Source organism: Pinus tabuliformis, chromosome 9 (genome assembly GCF_031772625.1).
Source record: "Pinus tabuliformis cultivar Carrire ecotype Pingquan chromosome 9, CPIR1, whole genome shotgun sequence".
Taxonomy (NCBI): Eukaryota; Viridiplantae; Streptophyta; class Pinopsida; order Pinales; family Pinaceae; genus Pinus; species Pinus tabuliformis.
The window spans coordinates 37,150,394-37,170,493 of NC_142307.1; the positions used below are offsets into that span (position 1 = coordinate 37,150,394).

The 20,100-nt window shown below is 40.0% G+C and overlaps 1 protein-coding gene across 4 annotated transcripts in view; it reads right to left on the minus strand.

Annotated features, from left to right (window-relative positions):
• Positions 1-20,100, minus strand: part of LOC149147022 (DNA mismatch repair protein MutS, type 2) — a 163,782-nt gene that overhangs the window by 53,066 nt on the left and 90,616 nt on the right. For 3 of the 4 annotated variants that reach the window (XM_089439826.1, XM_089439824.1, XM_089439825.1), the window contains one exon: positions 8,106-8,576. The exons of the other annotated variant lie outside the window; for it this stretch is intronic. In XM_089439826.1, the coding sequence (XP_089295952.1) occupies positions 8,106-8,576 (471 nt within the window). The remainder of the gene's footprint in view (positions 1-8,105; positions 8,577-20,100) is intronic. 4 annotated transcript variants of the gene reach the window in all.

Consider the following 20,100-nt stretch of genomic DNA (forward strand, 5'->3'; position numbering starts at 1 on the left):
CAGTACATCATTTCCACATTCAGACAGTGTAGAGACCATGAACTTCAACAGCAATTTGTATTAGAGAGCCTCAAAAAATTACAGCGCAGCTTAGAGAGAAAATCACCAACCCCAAATACATTCTATGGGGAGGTATTTATACAAAATGACATACAAAATATCTTGCAGATAAGTCTTCATGCAATAACTTTCTTTACCAACTCTTCAAAAGAAGTAAATGAAAGAAATAAATGCTGCAGTAACTGTTGGTGTGCTGTCGGTTTAGTCTGTCAGAGTTTTTTGACTTTTTTAGACTGAGTGAGACGGTTGGAGCTGCATCTTTACTCTGCGTTCTTATGTCTGTTATTCCGCTGTTTTGCTGTCCTCGGTGCTCGGTCTTGTCTGTACCGAACTGAAGTTTCATTATGACCTCCTTTTCCTGCTATTTTTGCGCTTTGGTAAGTGGCCTACGTATGTGGAGTTGCTGACCTGTAGCTAAAAAAGAAACAAGATTACATCACCTCGGCAAAATTTCCAGCATTGACTGCCACCAATCTTCTGTATGCAATTGATGCCTTTGTATCTTTATTAATGTCTCATCTGCCTCAGTATATCTGTAAAAATTGGGCTAGACCTCAAACAGGTGATTTATCTCATGTTCAATGTAAAATAGATTCTCAAATTTGTCATACAGAGTCTGTCCAGAGGGAGGCCTTGTTTCTTCTGAGGTCCTTGAAGATGTTGTTATCTGATTTGAAACATAATTATTTACCCTGGTGGCATACTGTTCACGAATCAGCAGTCTTCCAGCGCTAGTCAATAGGCTGGGTAATCCTCTGCTCTGTAATGCTGCAAGCTTTAGCTTGAAATCATCTATTTCTACCTGCATTTCCTGGCACTTTCTTTCCTTTTTCGCTGTCAGAATAGTATCTGTCCTGCTACTGATTTGCAGAGCTGCCAGCTCCTCTTTGGTATGATTGTTCAGGAAGTGAATCATTTTATTGGCCTGCTCAGGCATATGTCCCAATGCTGCTCTAGCCCTTTGAGTCTCAAATTGGGCTAGGCCTATCAATTCTATCTGTTCATGTATGGCCTGAATCGACCGCCATTGGTAGTGATTGGCTGGTTAATTTTGGCCCACAAAATCTTCTTTATTTCAGCTAGAGTTTTGTCTAAAATAAGCTCCTTCTCTAAGGCCTTTATTTTGTTGTCCAAGGCTTTTATTTCTCTTTGCTTCTCAGCGACTGTCATCTTGGACTTGTCATAGCTTGCCTCCAGCTTGGCCAGCTTTTCTTTGGCCTCTTTTACCTCTGTCACCTGAACTTCTAGCTCTTTAATTGCTTTCATCATTTCTTCCATGCTCATGCTAGATTCAGGTGCTGTTGTTGTTGCTGCTGTAGCATTTGTAGTTGTTGTAGTTGTTGTAGATGTTGGGATAATATGAGGGATTGCTGCTGCTTGTGTGGGAGTAATAGTGGCAACAATTGGAGCTGTTTGAGGTGGCTGGGAGGTCGACTCTCCCTGCGTGTCGTGCAGTGCTCTCTCCAACTCTTCTTCCATCTGAATTATTCTTTGGTTCATCCTCATTAGTAGATCCATGGTATCCTCTCCTTCCTTTTCTTGTACAAGTTCTGCAGTTTGAGGGTGCATAGTTGAAGGCAGCCTCAATTGTTTTTTAAGTGCAGCAATATCATCCTCTTTTTTCCTTATGAGGGTCTGGATGGCTTTGGCATCCTTCTTAGGATCATGCCCCAGATCCACAATAATTTCCTCCAATGTCTTTATTCGATTATCTTTGGCCGAGGAAGACATTCTCTCCAAATCCAATTGAGTGTTTGTGTTTTTAAGTGATTCCTTTAGTTGATGGGCCAGCATAGCCTTGTCTGCTAGAGTGGCATAGACCATTTCACTTGTTTGCTTATGCAATTCTATTTGGTCCATGGGGTGTATGTCCTTGGCAAGGACCTCCAGGTTTGTCTTTATGTAATCTGCAGTTGTTTGTGGCTGTGGTATCTTCGGCTTGAAATGACTTAGTATCATTTTCTCCTCTTTAAAGTCATAGGCTGCCATTAATCTTTGATCTTTGGCAGGTGTTGCCTTGAGAAACTGATCATACAGCTGTACTCTTAACAGTTCATTCTGAGCTTTGATTTCCATTATAGTTGCTTTAATGCCAGGGGGTTGCTTGCTTTGCTGCCTTGAGGAAGACACCTCCATACCATGCTACCTCTCTTGCTCTTGCTGGAATGAACTAGTAGGTGTCTGCTGGCTTGTTTCCCTCTCTCTCCTCGGACTCTCTAGGACTTCTTCACTAATTTCCTCCTCAACTTGAGGATCAACTCTTTGTCTTTTGGCTTCCAGTTGCTGTGTTGACCCACTAGCAGGTGTAGTCTCTTCTCGGTCCCGCTTCCTACCTCTTTCCTCATTAACGGGAGTCTGTAAAGCTGGCACTTGTAGTGCCTCTGTTTGCTGTGGAGGGGCTTGCCGTTGACCCTGCTCTTTTGAGGTAGTAGGTTGTTCTGTCACTGTTTCCTGCCTGCATCCATTACCTCCTTGCCTTTTGTTGTACCTGTTGCTGATGTAGATCTTTCTTGGGCAGCTTGTGAAGCTGTAGCAGTAGATGGGCCTTCTCCGACTTGTTGTGGCAGTTTGAATGTTACTTGCTCAAAAGAATCCAAGTAAAGAGTTTTTTCCAAATCTTTGACATTTTGCTCCATTATTTCTTCTTCAGTGAATTCCTCAACTAGTGTACCTTGCACCCACTCATCTTGATTAGCAAATTGTTCAATCTATGGGATTTTATAATGTTCATAGGCTGCCAGCCTATATTTTACTTTTCTGGCACTGATAAAGCCATCTGGGTCATAAGGAACCCACCAGAAACTCCTTTTCAACTTGAGTTTCTGCCCCAATATTTGATCAGCGTCTTGCCAACCTTCTTTCTTGTTCATAACAAAGGGGCCTAGTTGGTCTTTGAATTTCAGGCGAGCCTTTTTCTTGGCACTATGAAAATGAGTTAAATCTGAATTGATGAGTTGCCTGTAATATTCCAAGGCAAACAGTCTCATTGGTACATATCTTGGGAGCCTGTAGGGACAGAGTTCACAGCCATAGATCCTAATGACAGTGTGATTCTGGTAAAAGTACCAGTCACCTATTTTGTAGTTCTTTGAAAGCTGCAATATTTTCTGCATGTCATAGGATAACCTAGCAGGAGGAGTTCTCTTTAGAAGACAAGAGATTGGATAGACAAACAAGTCAATAAACTCACAGTAAGAGTAGGGTGAGTTGCAGACTTCATGAAAGACTGAGGTCCAAAAAATCACAGACCTCCTTTCTCCTTTTGCGTCCAATCTTTTGATGGGGCATTGGAAGCAGTCTGGCTGATAATACATGAATAGATGATAAATGTATGATGAGCATTTGAAGACTCCCTCCCTATCCAGTTTCACTAGTTGGTCATGTATCTTATTGGAGATAAATTTAGCATAGTTGTACTTGACAGCAGGAGGCTATCCTGGGCTATATGCAGACAATAAGACCAGAATGGTTTCATCAATGTGCTCACTTGTTTTGAAACCTAGAACATAGGATATCATGTCTACCATAGTTTCCCCACTTCATTGAAATTGACATAGAAAAAAGGAGGTGGCTCTGTAGGCTGGCGATCTGCTCTCATGAATACTTTGGCAATTATGGCTATCTCTGAGGTGGAGAGTTTGGGACCTTCATCAAGCAGGTATTTCATAGAAAGAGGAAACAGCAGTTGAGTCTGTTGGAAATTTAGCATTTGGTTAATTGAATCGGGAGTTATATGGAAGAGGGTGCTCCCAGATGGAAACTTGATTGCTCTCTGATTTGGCTCATAGTTTTTAGCACAAAGATGAATTATCTCAGGGAAAATGTTGACAGAAGGGAGGAAGTAAATGGGCAAATTAGATTCCCATATCCCATACATATCACAGTTGTTCAAAAAACTATTTCTCAGCTGACAGAATGTTTGCAGGTGGTTTCTGTCACCAACCAGGTCTTGAATTAGGTGGTCCTTATCAGCCAAAGGCATTGCTTCAAGTTCCTTGGGAGGTGCATTGAGATCACTTCAAGGCTGATGGAGTGGCCATTTAAAATTCTGAATGTTTATGACCAGAAACTTGAGCTTGAGTGTAACACTGTCAATAGAACAGGGAATATGAAATTTCTCTCAAGGAATTTGCAGCTTGAAGTTTAATATGAGACGGGTTCAACGGGTAAAATTCTCAGGAAGAAAAAATTGTGCAGAGATAACTTAGAAGACCAGCTATACAAGGGCAATGGGATCTTTGGCAAAGAAATTTGGCCAATGCACTCATTCAATGGGCAGTTTGGAGATTCTGTTGGGAAAAACAAGTTTAAAAGGCGCTTTACAGTGAATTTACAGAGGAGGGCAGGTTTGCCAGGTTGCTTTTGAACAGGGGGGCCAATAAGCGAATTTACAGGTGAACTTTTAGGTGTCGGAGTTCTTTTGGTCTTAATTTGCAGATGCTCAAACTACTTTAATGGAGAAAGAGCGGAAAAAACAGGGTTTGCAGGCGAACGGACGGGAAAATCCCTGTTTCAATGGCGCAGAGGGTAATTTGACTGGTGCAGTGCTGAGCTGAGGGGTCGAGATTGCAGGAAGAACTAGCTTGGTCGACGAATTTGAGTTCTGGCGGCAATTCGTCATAAAAGCATGCAGGGCGCTCCAGCAGTGAACCAATAGAATTGAAACAAAACGGTCATTTTCACGCTTTTTAACAAAATTTGGACATTTCGGCGCTTTTTGGCGCGTTTGATTGATGACGTCAACATGACGTATTTCGACGCGCAACAAGTACGGGACGGTGACGTGGCAGTCGACGTGTATGGTGATGTGGCGGATGACACATTGGCGGGGTGGTGACGTGAACGGGTGATGTGGCAACGGTACAGGGCAGCGGCGGGCCGATGCGGACGTGACGTCATAGGTGATGGGGAGCTGACGTCATCAGGCAGGTGGCGGGCGGTTTCCGGTTTTCCCCGCACCGTTTTTGGCCCAGGGTGGTTTCACAGGGGGGGGCTCCGATCACGCCGGGAGATTGACGCGTGGCGGGGGTACGGCAGCAATACCGCCAATCCCCCAGACGCTAATCTTCAGCGGATCAGGGCACGTGATATGGCCGCCAACCGTTGGATCATAGGCAATGGATCGGACGGCGGACGGGACGCGATGGGCGGCGACCAACTTCAGACGCAGGACCCGCAGAACATTATAATATTGCTTGTTAATGCGGCGGGTTTAAACTTTTGGAAAATTGGGTTTTACGTTTTGAACAAGTGGAAAGGGTTTAGGCGGGGGGTTAACATAGTTATTAACCTAACCGAATGTTAGATTAATCCTAGGCAAATGGACGCGGAGGGGTTAATACAAGTCCTAAATGAACTTAGAATTTCCCCGAACTTTAGGTTATATGGCTATAGTGCCAAGGGGTAGGGAATTTTAGATTTTTTGGGTTGTTTTTTTTTTATATAGTTTTTTGTATGATAGGGGTAGGAAAATGTTTTAGGGAGCTAAATAATAGAGTTAGAGGTTAGTATGACTTTGTGAAATGAAACAGTATGAGTGAATGCCAAGTTTGTGGAATGAAACTTAGGCATAGGGAAATGAAAGGAGTTTGGAATGATGATTTTTACACAAGAAATGTGGCTTCTTACAACCAAGTAAACTCGGAGTTCAACTTAACATTTCTCCTAGAATGAAGTGAAACAGGACTATTGGGCAGATCCCAAGGTCCTTGAGGGGGTGTTAGTTAGAGATTTCTGGGGAATGAAGGGGAAATTAGTCATGCTTCCATTTGTTCTTATGTCACTGATGATATGAGTCTTTCTTCGACAAGACAAAAGTGAGCACCCACCTGCTTCTGCAACCTCAAACTGCCTACCCAGCCTAATACACCTAACATTTTTTCTTCCTTTGGATTGGGTGCATTTGGACTAGCAAACCCTAATTGTCCTCTTTTCTTTTGACTGCCCTCCTATCTAAATCTACCCTTATCTCTTCCAAGGGCCCAGATTAAGCAGTTGGGCTCCTTAATTTCTCTGCCTATCTACTCATCTGCCTAGCTTGAACTGTTTGGACAGATATTCTTTCTCTATTCTACAACAGAAAATTCAAACATGGCATGGTCCAGATTGAACTATTGGGCCATCCATCAAGTGTGATAAGCAACAATATTTGCACATTGCAAACTTGCAAACAAGATAGCAGTGGCATTTTGACTGGCCACTTTCCTGGTCTTTTGATTTGGGGTTCATTTCTATTATTCTTTCTAACCAATTCACTTTCTTGCCCTTTGATTATTCTTTTAGGGCATACCCTCTTTTCATTTTTTAATTTTCTTATTTTGTTTTACAAAATATGGAATCATTGCAGCATGCAAGGATGAACATTTTTGGCACTTCCATAGTCAATCATGAAAAATGAAACCTATTGCTATAGGAACCTAACATATTATATATTCAAATTTTGAGGTCAATACAATACAACAGATGGGCTTCAAGCCTTTTCTGCCATATTGCTTGTCTGGTCTCGTCCATGTCATTTCTTAACAGGATTTAACAGATAAAGGATCTTTTGACTCAAGAAGACACAAATGAAAGAATATTTATTAAGCTCATACACAAAACTAAAAGCCTACTTCTTGCATGAAAATGGCGGTGGTTGATGCATGCAAATTCCTTGAAGTTTGCCTCTAAACCAAGAAACATATGCTACTTGCTTGGACTTCATTTTGTATCCTATTAAGTGACAAGTCTGGAAATTGAAAAAAATAAGGTAAACTATCCCCAAGCAACATTGAAGTTTACTTGCAAACAAAAATGCCTTTGACAACTATTCAAATTAGTGCAACCACAAAGATGTAATTACCTCTCTTGAGAGGAAAACCCGTAAATCTCCTCTTCTTATAGATTCTTCAATTGATGAATTCCAAGACCTCTAGACCAAGACCAATACCCTCCAAGACCAAGTCCAACCTCTTCCGATGATGTGCTTCCTTGATCCTAGTCAAACCCAGTCAAATCTCTTCTAGCAACACAACTTCGACCTCTCAGCTTCCGAATTTCGGCCTCTACTACGGGTCTGAAATTTTCAGCCCCCCTGCAATTGCTACTGCAACCACACATGTGAGCGAAATTAGCCTTCCTAGGCTTCCCAACAACTTCGCTTGCCATGCTTCCTTGTTTAGGACTAGTAGGTGACCTATTAGGTCCTTCCTCCAACAACTTTGATCCTCTTCTAGCAGATAGAGAATTTTGACCTTGAAGCAACAAACCCTAGCTTTCTTTCTTCGCACGTGTGAGAGAGAATTCATCCTCTTCCTTCTCCGCTACCCTTCTTCTTCTCTTCCTTCACTTGAATGAGTGAGTGATGAATGTGTCTCAAGGAGGTAGAGTTTCCTCCTTCATATAGGCTTCTCAAGGTGGACGTGGCTCCTCAAAATACGTCGACTTCTCAACTGCCAGGCCGACTTGGTGTTGAAGTGTATTTTGACACTTTTAATGACAAATAATTTTCTTTACAAATTACAATGTGCCCGATGGGATCTTCAACTTATGACAATGACTCTTTTGACTTCTTGACCTAGGACAAACCCTAGAAGCACTCAATGGATGTTTGATCTCTAAAATGAAATACCTTGAGCATGAAACCCTTCTCCAAAAATAACAATAATATTTTTTCTTTCATTTTTACAAAATACAAGGATCAAAAAGTACATTTCATATTTATGAAGACCTAACCCAGTTACACATTTTTCAACAATCGGAAAGGAAGAACTGGATCGCTCTGCTAAGGTAGCTCAGAAAATAACTCAACAATGCAAGGCAGGCATTTTTTTTTCACAAATCGATGATTTATGCTAAAAAAATTGTGATGACTGGGAATCTTACTCAATGAAAATGATAGAACATCAATGATCAATTTTATTTACTCTGCCATAAGCAAGTAATATCTGCAAAGATCATCTATACGAACAAAATTGCACATCCATTGAAGCTGAATACGTAACTCTAAAAGACAATTAGCATTAGCTACTGTGTGGGGTCATTAGAAGTCTAGAAAATATAGGTACCTTCTGTTCTGTACTTGAGATTAAGCCAGTTGAACCAGACTGCCTACTGCTCGCAATCTTCTCAATCTCACTCATCTTCACACACAGCTTGATTTTTCCCAACTGTACTAATAAACGTCCATCCTCTTTGGAAGGAGCTTCTGCTACAGTGGCTAGTTTATTTCCTAACCGCTTGATAAGAACTTGATCTCCAATCTCAGGAACAGAAAAATTAGTGGAATTTGTCTGAACATGCAACGCCTCTGTTGCATTTGGACAGTATACTTTCACAATAGAAGCAATAGCAGCTTGAGCTTCTTTCATATAAACAGAAGAAAAATCAGTGTTTTCTTCATGCAATTGCTTCTCAAAGTTTGCAATGACTTCACATATCCTATCTTTCACTTCAGTTAGTTCTTTTTCCACAGCTTCCTCTACCATCACCTTCAACACTGCTTCTCTTTTATCAAGATCTTCTGCCTCAGCAAGAATCTACAGCATCAGAAATGGAAATGAGTCAATAAAGGGAAAAGCAAAACACCACAATATATTTATTTAAAACCTTAATTTTCACTTTTACCATATTGGGTTTAAAGGGCACATTGGTAATACTAACAGAGAACCCTCCATTGTGCTGAAAATGAGCCAACCTAAATTGAGGGAAGTGACCACCGAGGTGATAATAGATGTACTTCTACTTTACCCTCAATGTGCATCTTCTTGTTAAATGTGAATAATTTATGAAGTGCAGGTTTAGAAGGTAACAGGCACTAGATACCATTTTGATGAAAATGCCAGATCGTATAGTGCACATTTGGCAGTACACTGCACTTTGGTTGTTCCAAATTGGATCCTCTTATAAGTTTCTTAACAAGCACGTAATTGTTTTTTTTTTTAATTCTATTGTCTTTTTTGGCAAAGCTGGAAGTGGAAATGTGCAGGCAAAGAAAATTTCAGAAGCTTGCAGAGATGAGAGCTCGAAGAGTGCAGCTCGCTTGAAGATCAGTGGATGGAGTCAAGAAGCCTATCCACGATTAGAAAAGGCAACTCTGAGCCATGGCCATCTACATTGTTTTCATAGTCAGTAACAATGCATGAGATTTCAGAGCTTGCATAACTCACCCTTTGCAAGGAAGTTCACAAGCGAAATAAATCTCTGTTGTTTATATCATGTAGTTACCTAATTGCTGTGTATATGGTGTGTTCAAATCTAGTTAGTAGATAGAAGCTTCACCAACTCATTTCCACTCACCACAGTCCTTTCATTGGTCCTATTACTATTGGCACTAATAGTTACCAACATAACTAAATTGTTCAAGACTGCTTAAGTGGCTTAGACTGGAATTTAATCCGTATGTTTTTTGTCAGTTGGCTGACCATTTCTTGCAATTTTAGCAATGGTAACCCCTGTGTAATATGATATCAGTATGATATCTTAATTCAGTTTGCATAGATAACTCACTGTGCTAGAAGAAAAGTCAAACCATGCGCTGAGGGGCCAAGTCTACCTGCTAGGCATAACAATTTAGTTTGAAAAGGTATAATTCAACTTAAATCCCATCCAATCCTAGCATACATAAGGCATGAAGTCAATGTGCATTGAATTGAAGTAAAAAGCTATGGGAAGAGTCACCTGGGTACTCAGCAACTTCGCCATTGTGTAAATCCACAGGCTAACTTCTTTAACGTATAAAAATAAATAAATAAATTACCCCGCAAATTATATCTAGACTGTGTTGTATCAGTGGTATAGAATCAAAGTTTTTCATCTAGAATTCATGTTTACTCACTGTTTACAATCTAACCTTTATTTATTAGATTTGCTAAGTCTAAATACTAGCTAGTGCATTATGCAATAGCATGCTACAGCGTCCTCAATGCCCAAATCGGTATGTGTTACATATAGCAAATGCCCATTCTCTATAATAATTGAATGATTGGTCCACTGTACATACACTTGGGTTTCTATTTGAGCTAAGTCACAGGACACATCCCTCAGGGTCTCGTGTCCCGTATTTCACGTGTCGGACACAAAAACCGCCCTAAATCGTGTCGAAAACGTTTTTCTTCATGTCCTCCAATCGAGACACGTGTTTTTGGTTCTTAGGACACGTGTCCCATAAAAAGTGACATTTAAAACCTACAACATGGTTTATTTTTGGGTTTTTTTTGTCATTGTTCGCCACTGAAGTTTTTGCTCGTTGCTTGAATCCAATTTGTTGTGCAGTGTGAAGAATTCCATCAGATTCGAGTGCAATGCTCACAACTTCACATCGACTTGGACCTAGAGATGTAGGAGACGAGCTTTCGCATGCTTTGCTGAGAGTTTGGAGCAATTAAATTTCTTGTAAGTTGTGTTATAGCCTATGGAACTTAATTATACACGAGTGACCACATATAGATCGTGTTTTGAAATAAAAATACCAGCTCCCCGTCATGTGCTCATTGCTCACTAAACCTTCAAGGTCTAAAGGGAGGGAAACCTCGATTAACACTCTGGTCAACAATGAAGTTTGAACACATATAAATTTATAGTTCATAAACTACCTTATGTGAAGTTTGAACATGATCAAACTTGTTTGAAGTTAATAACAAAAATTATAACATGAACAATGAACATTGAACTATGAACATCATTTTTGTAGTAAATTAATAAACTAACTAGTAAATTACTAAATAGTAGATAGTGTATACTAAATAGATATCATCATGATTCATATCTATATGGATCAAGCAATATATTTCAGTATATATATATATATATATAAAACGTGTCCCCTGTGTCATGTTTCCGGGGTCACTGCATCTCGTGTAGAATACTCATATTTACGTGTCCTTCGTGTCTCGTGTCCTCGTGTCATGTGACTTAGTATTTGAGCAATAAGAACTGTTCAAAAATGATTAATTAAATCCCCTTCACTCCTGGGCAACTTGGCATTTTGCCCACTGCATTAATACACTGGAAGTGATGCTCACAATCTTAATTCAAAGTGTGCAAACAAATTCCCAATCAATGTTGCAAAAGTTGGACTCGAGAATAAATCAGCAAGGGTGTGAAATTTGAAAAAGTCTTAAAAGTAGAGAGAAAAATCGAAAAAATCAGCAAACACTTGACAAAATTTAAAAAGTACAAAAATATTCATTTTTTTCAATTTTTTTAGCATCTAAAGTATCCACAACATTAGATAAATGCATTACCGCATAAATATGAAAAGAAGACTAACATATAAAATGTATAAGAAGTCTAGTGCTACATCACATATCAATAGTGAATCAAGCCTTGAGTCCTAACTCAGCCGCTAGAGTCAAAATATCAACAAAAAATATAATAATTGTATCTCATCATCATGAGTCATCTACATGTCATAAACTAGTGAGTCACTAAGTTCCTCTACCCCTTTTAAGGGAATATGGAATGACTTTTCCTCTAGAGGAAGAAGACCTTGTCCTCGGGGCTAGAAATGGACTCTAATGTCCTCTATAAGCAAAAATAGGAGGTCGCTTCTATCCTCTGCTACTGCTCATGCTAGATGGTGTCACCTCCTCCTACTCTTGCTCCACCTCTTGTTCTTGCTCCTCCTCCTCTACATTTGTCTCCACTACGGCCGCTACCTCCTCTAATGCCTCCACCTCTAACTAATCAAGGACCGATTCCATGACAGGCCTCTCAGTCTCAACCCTCCATTGACGACAAGCCTGCACAATTGAATACATTTCTTTATCATAGGTGGGATATTTTCACACTGTTTCTGAAAGTATCTCACTGTGGAAAGCCACTGGATGCCCCTGCTCAGTAAGAACTACGCCAATAGCATAGTCGGAGGCATCTGCCTCAATCTCAAATGGTTGTTGCGGGTCTAGTAAAGTGAGCATTGGTGCAAAGCAAAGGCGATGCTTCAACTCGGCAAATACCTTCTATTAGGTTTCAGACCAAAAAAACTTTGTTTTTGCTCTGCCCTTGGTGACTTGACTTAAAGGCCAAGTGATATGAGAGAAACCCAACACGAACCTGCGATAAAAATTGGCAAGGCCCAAAAAGTTGTGGAGCTTTGTTAGAGCAGTTGGGACTGGCCAATCTTGAATGACTTGTATCTTGGTTGGGTCCACATGCACACCCTTCTCATCAATGATGTACCCCAGATATTGAACTTGGGTCATGCCAAAAGTGCATTTCTCCAAATTGGCACATAGCTTGTGTTGTCGCATAGTTTGAAGGACCTGTCGAATATGGTGGAGGTGTTCTTCCCAACTCTGGCTGAAGATCAAGATGTCATCTAAATACACCACCACAAATGCATTGGTGAAGGGTCGCAAGATGTCATCCATCAATCTCATGAAGGTTGTAGGGGCATTCGTCAACCCGAAAGGCATGACCAACCATTCGAAAAGGCCCTCCTTGGATTTGTAGGAAGTCTTTGTTGATTTGGGGTAGCATCAGATGTGCTCTAAGCCTCAAATTTTGCAGGGAGGCTTGGGCACAAGTATTCCAAATAACCCAGAAAACGTTTTGGGAAATTCCACCCAAAAGTGATTTTATTAAAATAATTAATATTTTTAATGGGCTTCCTAAGTCTAAACTTAGGGAAATTAAAATATTAATGGGTATTAATCTAATCAAGGGTGAAACTCCCAGAAAAAACCATGGATCAAGTCAAAACAATCTGAACCTTTGATTATGTTTTAATCTAGGTCGTTGATTGCTCAATTGTGAAATATAAGAAGGGACTTGAGGGTCATTTGGAAAATGCACCAGGCAGATACTCAGTTGCCCAAGAGAAATCAATTTGCTCACTGGTCGAAGTTCAGCAAGAGAAAACCGATTCAAAGGGAGAGTTGTAGGTGGAGGAGAGACAGAGAGAGTTCAACATCAGTCAGGGAGACAAGGACAAAGACACAGAGCAGCAAAAGGAACAGCGTTGGGCAGATTGATGTTGGGAGAGGCAGCGCTGGCCTGAGTGACGTAGGCATTGCGCAGGCCAGTCCAGAGGCCAGAGAAAGTGACGTTGGGCAAGCCAGAGAGACGCAAAGGGTGAAGGAACCTCTCTCTTAGGTCAGACACTTGTTTAGGAATGTCTGTAAATATTTCTCAGTTCTATACTGCTGGGTGAAATTTTGTACATGTTGATTTTTGCTGAAGAATAATAAAACCCTCATCTGCTGCACCGGTTTTCCCGCATTGGGTTTTTCCAGGGACAATTGTCCAAAAATAACTGTGTTATTGTGTTTGTATATGTGCCGACATTTTACTTACATTTAATTTCTGCAATGTTTTAATTGTGAAGGTTGCAGTAGAATATGTTTCGATATTTGTTGTAAGAATACAATAGATAATTTATCTCTAAAGTAATAAGTAGAAGAAGTCATATTAATCACTACAATAAGATTTCCAGTTTTGAAATTTCTACATGGTATCAGAGCTACAAGGAACCAGAAGAGAAAATTCGGAAGATCCAATGCTAAGAAAGGAAGGGAATTTGAAATCAATGCAAGGGCAGAAATTCAAATCTCCCAAAGGATTGAGCAGTTCAAACCAAAGAGATTGGATTTCGTGGGAAAACTCTCTCTGAAAGAGCCGACAAAGAGGTAAGTCTTTTTCCAGTCGAAATTTATCAGTGGTAGAAGGAACAACATAGCAGAAGACTCAGCAAGGAAGATTAATTTAGGTGGGACGCAGTTTTTCCTACAACAGTTGTTGGGATAGGTTAGCATCAAAATTTGGCACAATATGGATACCCAAAATATCCAAGATTTGTCTACCAAATTAGATGAAGAATTCGCATGCTTAGCTAATTCAGCATCAACGGATGTTTGGTACATTGATAGCGGGGCTTCAGCTCATATGACTAGAGTATGAGAACATTTCTCGAGCTATCAAGAAGAACAGATGGACTTCCAAATAATTATGGGAAACAGAACGAAGTGTAGTCCTATAGGGAGAGGCACCATAGCTTTTCAAACGGAAGCAGGGACCAGCATCCGAGCCACCATTGTTTTGCATGTGCCAAGATTAGGGATGAATCTAATTTCAGTGTCCTAGCTACAGGACAAGGGATATCATGTATACTTCATCGGAAAAAAAGTATACGTTAAGCATCCAAGCTAGAGGAGGAAAAAGCAAATTAGGGTTCGAAGCAACAAGCTATATAGGTTGCAGCTCGAATTGCCAATGGCACTGATAGGCAACAACTATACTGGTGAGAAGGAGAAAAATGAATTATGGCCCAGGAAAATGGGGCACTTACACCATGGAGCACTGAGGATGCTCAAAGAGATTGTTATAGGGGTACCAATCCTAAGCAATGAACATGATGACTTACACAAAGGTTGTGTACTAGGAAAATACGCTAAAGCAAATTTTCCCAGAAGTAATAATAGAGCAAGGGATGTCTTAGGATTAATACACTCAGACATCTGCGGTCCTATGTCCACAAGGGCTCTTAGTGGTGGCGAATACTTCGTCACTTTTATCAATGATCACTCCAGAAAAACTTGGATCTATTTCTTAAAGACCAAGGATGAGGTCTTTGATCGTTTCCGAGAGTTCAAGGCTCTTGTTGAAAATATGACAGGGAAAAAGATAAAGGTATTGCGTTCAGATAACAGTGGAGAATATATAGACAAGGATTTCACAGATTTCTGCGCAAAGGAGGGCATCAAAAGAGAGTGGACAGCTCCATATAATCTGAGCATAATGGAGTGGCAGAATGGAAGAACTGAACTATTGTTGGGGCAGCCAAGGCCATGTTGTATGATCAGGATCTACCTAAGTATCTATGGGCAGAAGTTTGCAACACTGCAGTATATATTCAGAATAGAACTCCCCATAAAGCACTAGGGAAGAGAACACCCGAAGGAGTATTCACAAGGAAGAAGTCGGAAGTCAATCATCTCAGGATATTCGGAAGCATGGCTTATTGCCACATTCCAGACAAGAAGTGCAGCACACTGGATCAAACTACAGAAAAGGGGTATCTCGTAGGATACATCGACACCTCAAATGCATGTAGAATCTACATTCCAGGAAGCAAGAAGATTGTAGTAAGACGAGATGCAAAGTTCATGGAAGATAGAGCTTTCAAGAAATCTCGTGAAATGCGTGCAGAAGATCAGTCAGGAGATGTTCTGTTAGTCCAAGAGCAGCAGGGGCGACAAGAAGGACAATGTTGTCGCGTAGATTGACACGACAACGCTCAGACCGGGGGCTGTCACTCTGATCCCCGATCCCTCTGTTTAAGCCTGTCTCCCGCGGCTAAGGGGGGTAGACCCTGTGAAATGATGAGACCAACTGTCGACCAGTTGGTTGGGAGACACGAAACACGATATGAAAAGCACTAGATGGATTTGATTAATTTAGCATACCAGTGCCTTAAAAGATGATTACTTGTTAAATGATATAAAAATATAGACCATGAACAACAATCATTTGTCATCAGCTAAATCACAATGCTCTTAAAATGACCAAAACGATATCCAAACTGAAAATTTCGAAAAGATGAATGCCTTAAAACCACCACAAGAATCATAAATCATTAACCAGATATCGTATTCGTATCTCGACTTGAAAAAATTTAGATCTCAGCATGAAAGAATAAACATGATAACAACTGAATCTTGGCAAAAATAATTTTCAAATTTTTTTTTTTTTTTTATAAAATCTAAAAATGAAAACTAGAAATAAAACTATAAAGCTAAAGCTATTTTTTTTATTTTTTTTATGAAAATTCTAAATCTAAACTTAAACTAAAAATTAAAAAAAATCTAACAAATCAAAAAACAAAATCATACTAAAAAGAATTATAAATAAAACTTCTTTTTGATTTTTTTATTTTTTATATAAACAAAATTTAAAACTTCACTAAAATCCAAATAAAACAAACCCTAAGCATTTAACATGGATCGAATCATAAACAAAGCTAAATTTAAATTTAGAAAATCCTAAAGCCTAAACGACAAACGTATTGTTTATTTGATTTTTTTTTTTATGGAACTAAAATGAAATACGAAAACTAAATCTAACATAACCTACGTAAAACATATATTACAAAATTAAAACATAAACTAAATCTACGCTGGCTATTACGCATGGATATCGGAATCCAAAAAGAAATGACTAAACCCTAAGAAGAAAATACGCAAACAAAAAGCAATGACCCACGATATACCTGAGTGATGGCCTGCGATAAAAATATGAGGCGTAAAAAATTGAACGCGTGCCCAATTTGCAACGATACACAGTCGACGGAATCATGAGACAGGACCAACGCTACCACGCGGAACTAATACATATTTGTATGACCATAAAACGCCAACCCGACTTACCTGCTACGCAAACGGAGAACAGATCACTACGTTGCCGCGTCCCAATACCTCTTCTCTGGTTGTTTTGCAGGTATCCGATGGTAGCAACCGGCAACAGTTTCTATTTCCAGGCCGACGTTTGACAACTGAAATGGCTTTTGAGAGCATGCAGTTATCGTTTCCCAAATAAAATCGTATTGGAGCTGATAACGTCCCACCAGCTGCTCGTACTGAAATGATTTCGATATACTTCCAGAAGAATCTACTCAGCTAAATTATGTGAAGCCTCAATTTAAGCAGCATGGGCAGAAAATCTTAACGCTGATTCCGTGGGGGACAGGGGTGTTGAGACTGCGTGCAATGCCGTGGTTATCTTGTCTAGAAGAAAACTGGTGTTTTCACCATCTGTAATCTGACTCCAAAATCTCAATTTCTCCTGATCCAGAAACCCTATACCTGCAAATACAAGAAAAAAAAACCAAAACCCTAATCAAAACTGCATAAAGCAAAAAATCTAAAACCCTAGATCAAAAAAAATTTGAAACCCTAAGACAGCTAATTAATTTACAGATTTGGCCCCTTAACAGCCAGATTCGGCAATAAGCACGGAAATATTTTAAAGAAACAGAAATTTTAGGTTTTCACTGTGAAGAACTTCAGAAAATCTCTCATGCAACTTAGAAAAATAAAACGAATGATAGACCCAGGGTCAAATCCAACTGGGCTCAGCAAAAAATGCTTGCGGGAGTTGGCTGGTTCAGCCGAGAACTTCCCCTAACGCCCACAATTTCCTTCAGAAAAGGTTTTCTGCACAGCTCAGAAACAACCATCAGTAAAGAGGGCAAGAATGCTGCTAGATCTCAGGAAGTAATGGAGATACCTGCCATTACTTCAGAAACCCTAACAGCACCCAAACCCTAGCAAGTGAACAAGATACCTGTGCTCACAATACTCTACAAAAAGCTATTATTAATGGCTGAAAATAACATATGCAGAAAATTTAAACAATCTCACAGCATTTTAAGAGAGTAACACCAGCAAGATATGGACCCCAAAGTCTTCTTTTATTAACCAGAAACAGATTTACAAGAGAGCTCCTTCAGTCTTAGACTCACAGATCAGATGATCTGAACTGACCCCTAGCACCCTACTTAAAGGAAATGACTCCAACGGCTAGTTCGAGTGATCCATGCTGAAATGATCTCGACCGTTGATGAGGATCAAGACATCTCTTGATCTCATCCGTCGATTTATTAAAAAATAATATTTTGCATGCATTCACTTAAAATATTATTATTTTATTATTTTAGGGTTTTTTCTCTATTTTTTTATTTTTTATTATTTTTTATTTTTTATTTTTTATTTATTTCATTTTTTAATTTTTTAATTTTTAATTTTATTTATTTTATTATTTTGTTATTTTTATTTATTTTCTCAGATGGATCATCGAACTAAGCCTTCGGAAACATCACCTAGGACCTAGGACTTAGGACTCATGAGGGGATTTAAAACATTTTTCAACCCTCAAGACACATTTCATGATGACTTTTACAAATTTACATCTTAAGGGGGAAAACCCCTTTAACATAGACCCTCACAAATCACCCAGTTCTGCGACACAACTATAATCTAGCAGATCAACACACTAGGATTCTCCTAAAGTTCTAATGACAAAATCCATCCCGGCTTTGGGGTCAGGTTTGAAGGAAAACTCTGCCGATCCATGGATCGGTGAGACGAAAAACCTTCCGGGACGTAGATTACCACTAGAAAGTTAGGTCCACCTAGGCAATTTATATACACGACACATATCTGCTAAGATTATTTACAATTCATACATGCAGACTGGGTTTACAATTAGATTGATCAAGGTGCTGATGACTGCAGGATGGCACGGACACGCTGATCAGGTGCTGCCCCTTCTTGCAAAGAAAAGGGGGTGTACTGCATGGGTAGTTGACCAGTAGAGGTCAACAGACAGGAAGGAGAGCATACACCTGAGACAAGTACAGTAACCAGTACTAATATTTCCTCAGAGGGAGGAAACACAGATGCTTCTCAATAGACGAAACAAGGTGAGGAAGAAGAATTGGCTGAACCTTCCACCACCAATGGTAGAACGAGCAGAGAAGTGCGGCAGACACTGAAGGATGCAGAGGAGTTTGTTGGAGCTTCTAGAGCCGAGAAGAGGCAACGCAGACAACCAGATAGATACCAAGCATTGGTAGCTCAGGTTGGAGAACCCTATAGCTTTCAGGAAGTTGTTCAACACCAAGTGTGGGTGGATGCCATGGTCAAAGAGTACAACTCCATCATGACAAATGATGTCTGGGAGGTATTACCTAGACTGGAAAATAGATTAGTTGTAGGTTCGCAATGGATCTACAAGATCAAGTATGTTGCAGACAACAGCATAGAGAAGTACAAGGCAAGGTTCGTGGCAAAGGGGTATGCTCAGAAACAAGGGATAGACTATGAAGAGACCTTCACCCCAATTGCTCGTTACACCTCTATCAGATTTGTTATATCCCTAGCAACTCAAATGGGATGGGAGATTCACCAAATGGACATCAGGACAGCATTCTTGAACAGGGTGATAGAAGAAGAGGTGTATATAGAACAACCCGAAGGCTTCGAAACTCATGAGAACTAGTCTCACGTTTGCGGGTTAAAGAAAGCCCTATACAGGCTCAAGCAGGCACCTAGAGCATGGTATGGTCGAATTGATAGTTACTTGCAGCAGTTGGGATTTGTCAAGAGTGATGCTAATCCCAATCTCTATTATTTACTGGTAGAGAATGAGCCACTTATTCTGGTACTATATGTAGATGACATGTTTCTAACTGGATCATCTAGGCTCCTCCAGGACTGCAAGAAGAATCTTGAAGTCGAATTCAACATGAAGGACTTGGGATTGATGCATTACTTTTTGGGATTGGAAGTTTGGCAGAAGAATGGGGAGATCTTCCTTGGTCAAGGAAGATACACTACAGAGATTCAGAATGCAAGATTTTCAACCCATGGCTACTCCCATGATCACCAACTAGAAGAAAATAGATGCATCAGAGGATAAATAAATAGATCCTACCTTGTACAGACAGCTCATTGGGTCTCTTATGTATCTGGTCAACACTAGGCCAGACATTTGTTTTGCTGTCAACGCTCTTAGTCAGTTCACGGTAGAACCAAAACAGGTGCATTGGGCAGCAGCTAGACACATACTTAGGTATGTACGAGGAATAGTTGGATATGGGTTGAAGTACTCTAGAGGAGAGGATATCAGCTTGAATGGGTTCACTGATGCAGATTGGGCAGGTAATTCAGTAGACCGAAAAAGTACCTCTGGGTATTGCTTTAGTGTTGGATCAGGATGATATCTTGGTGTAGTAGGAAGCAGAAATTGGTGGTACTGAGTTCAGCAGAAGCAGAATATATGGTAGCTAGCACAACTACGTGCGAAGCCATATGGCTCAGAAAATTGCTTGTGAGCCTATTCAAGAAAAAGATGGAGGCAACTAAGGTTTACTGCGATAATCAGAGTTGCATCAAACTCTCTGAGAATCCAGTATTTCATGATCGATCGAAACATATAGATATTCATTATCACTTTATTAGAGATTGTGTTCAGCGTGGGGCAGTACAGCTACAATATGTTCCCATAGGAGAGCAGGTGGTCGATATACTCACAAAGTCTCTTGGAAGAGCTAAGTTTGCTCAA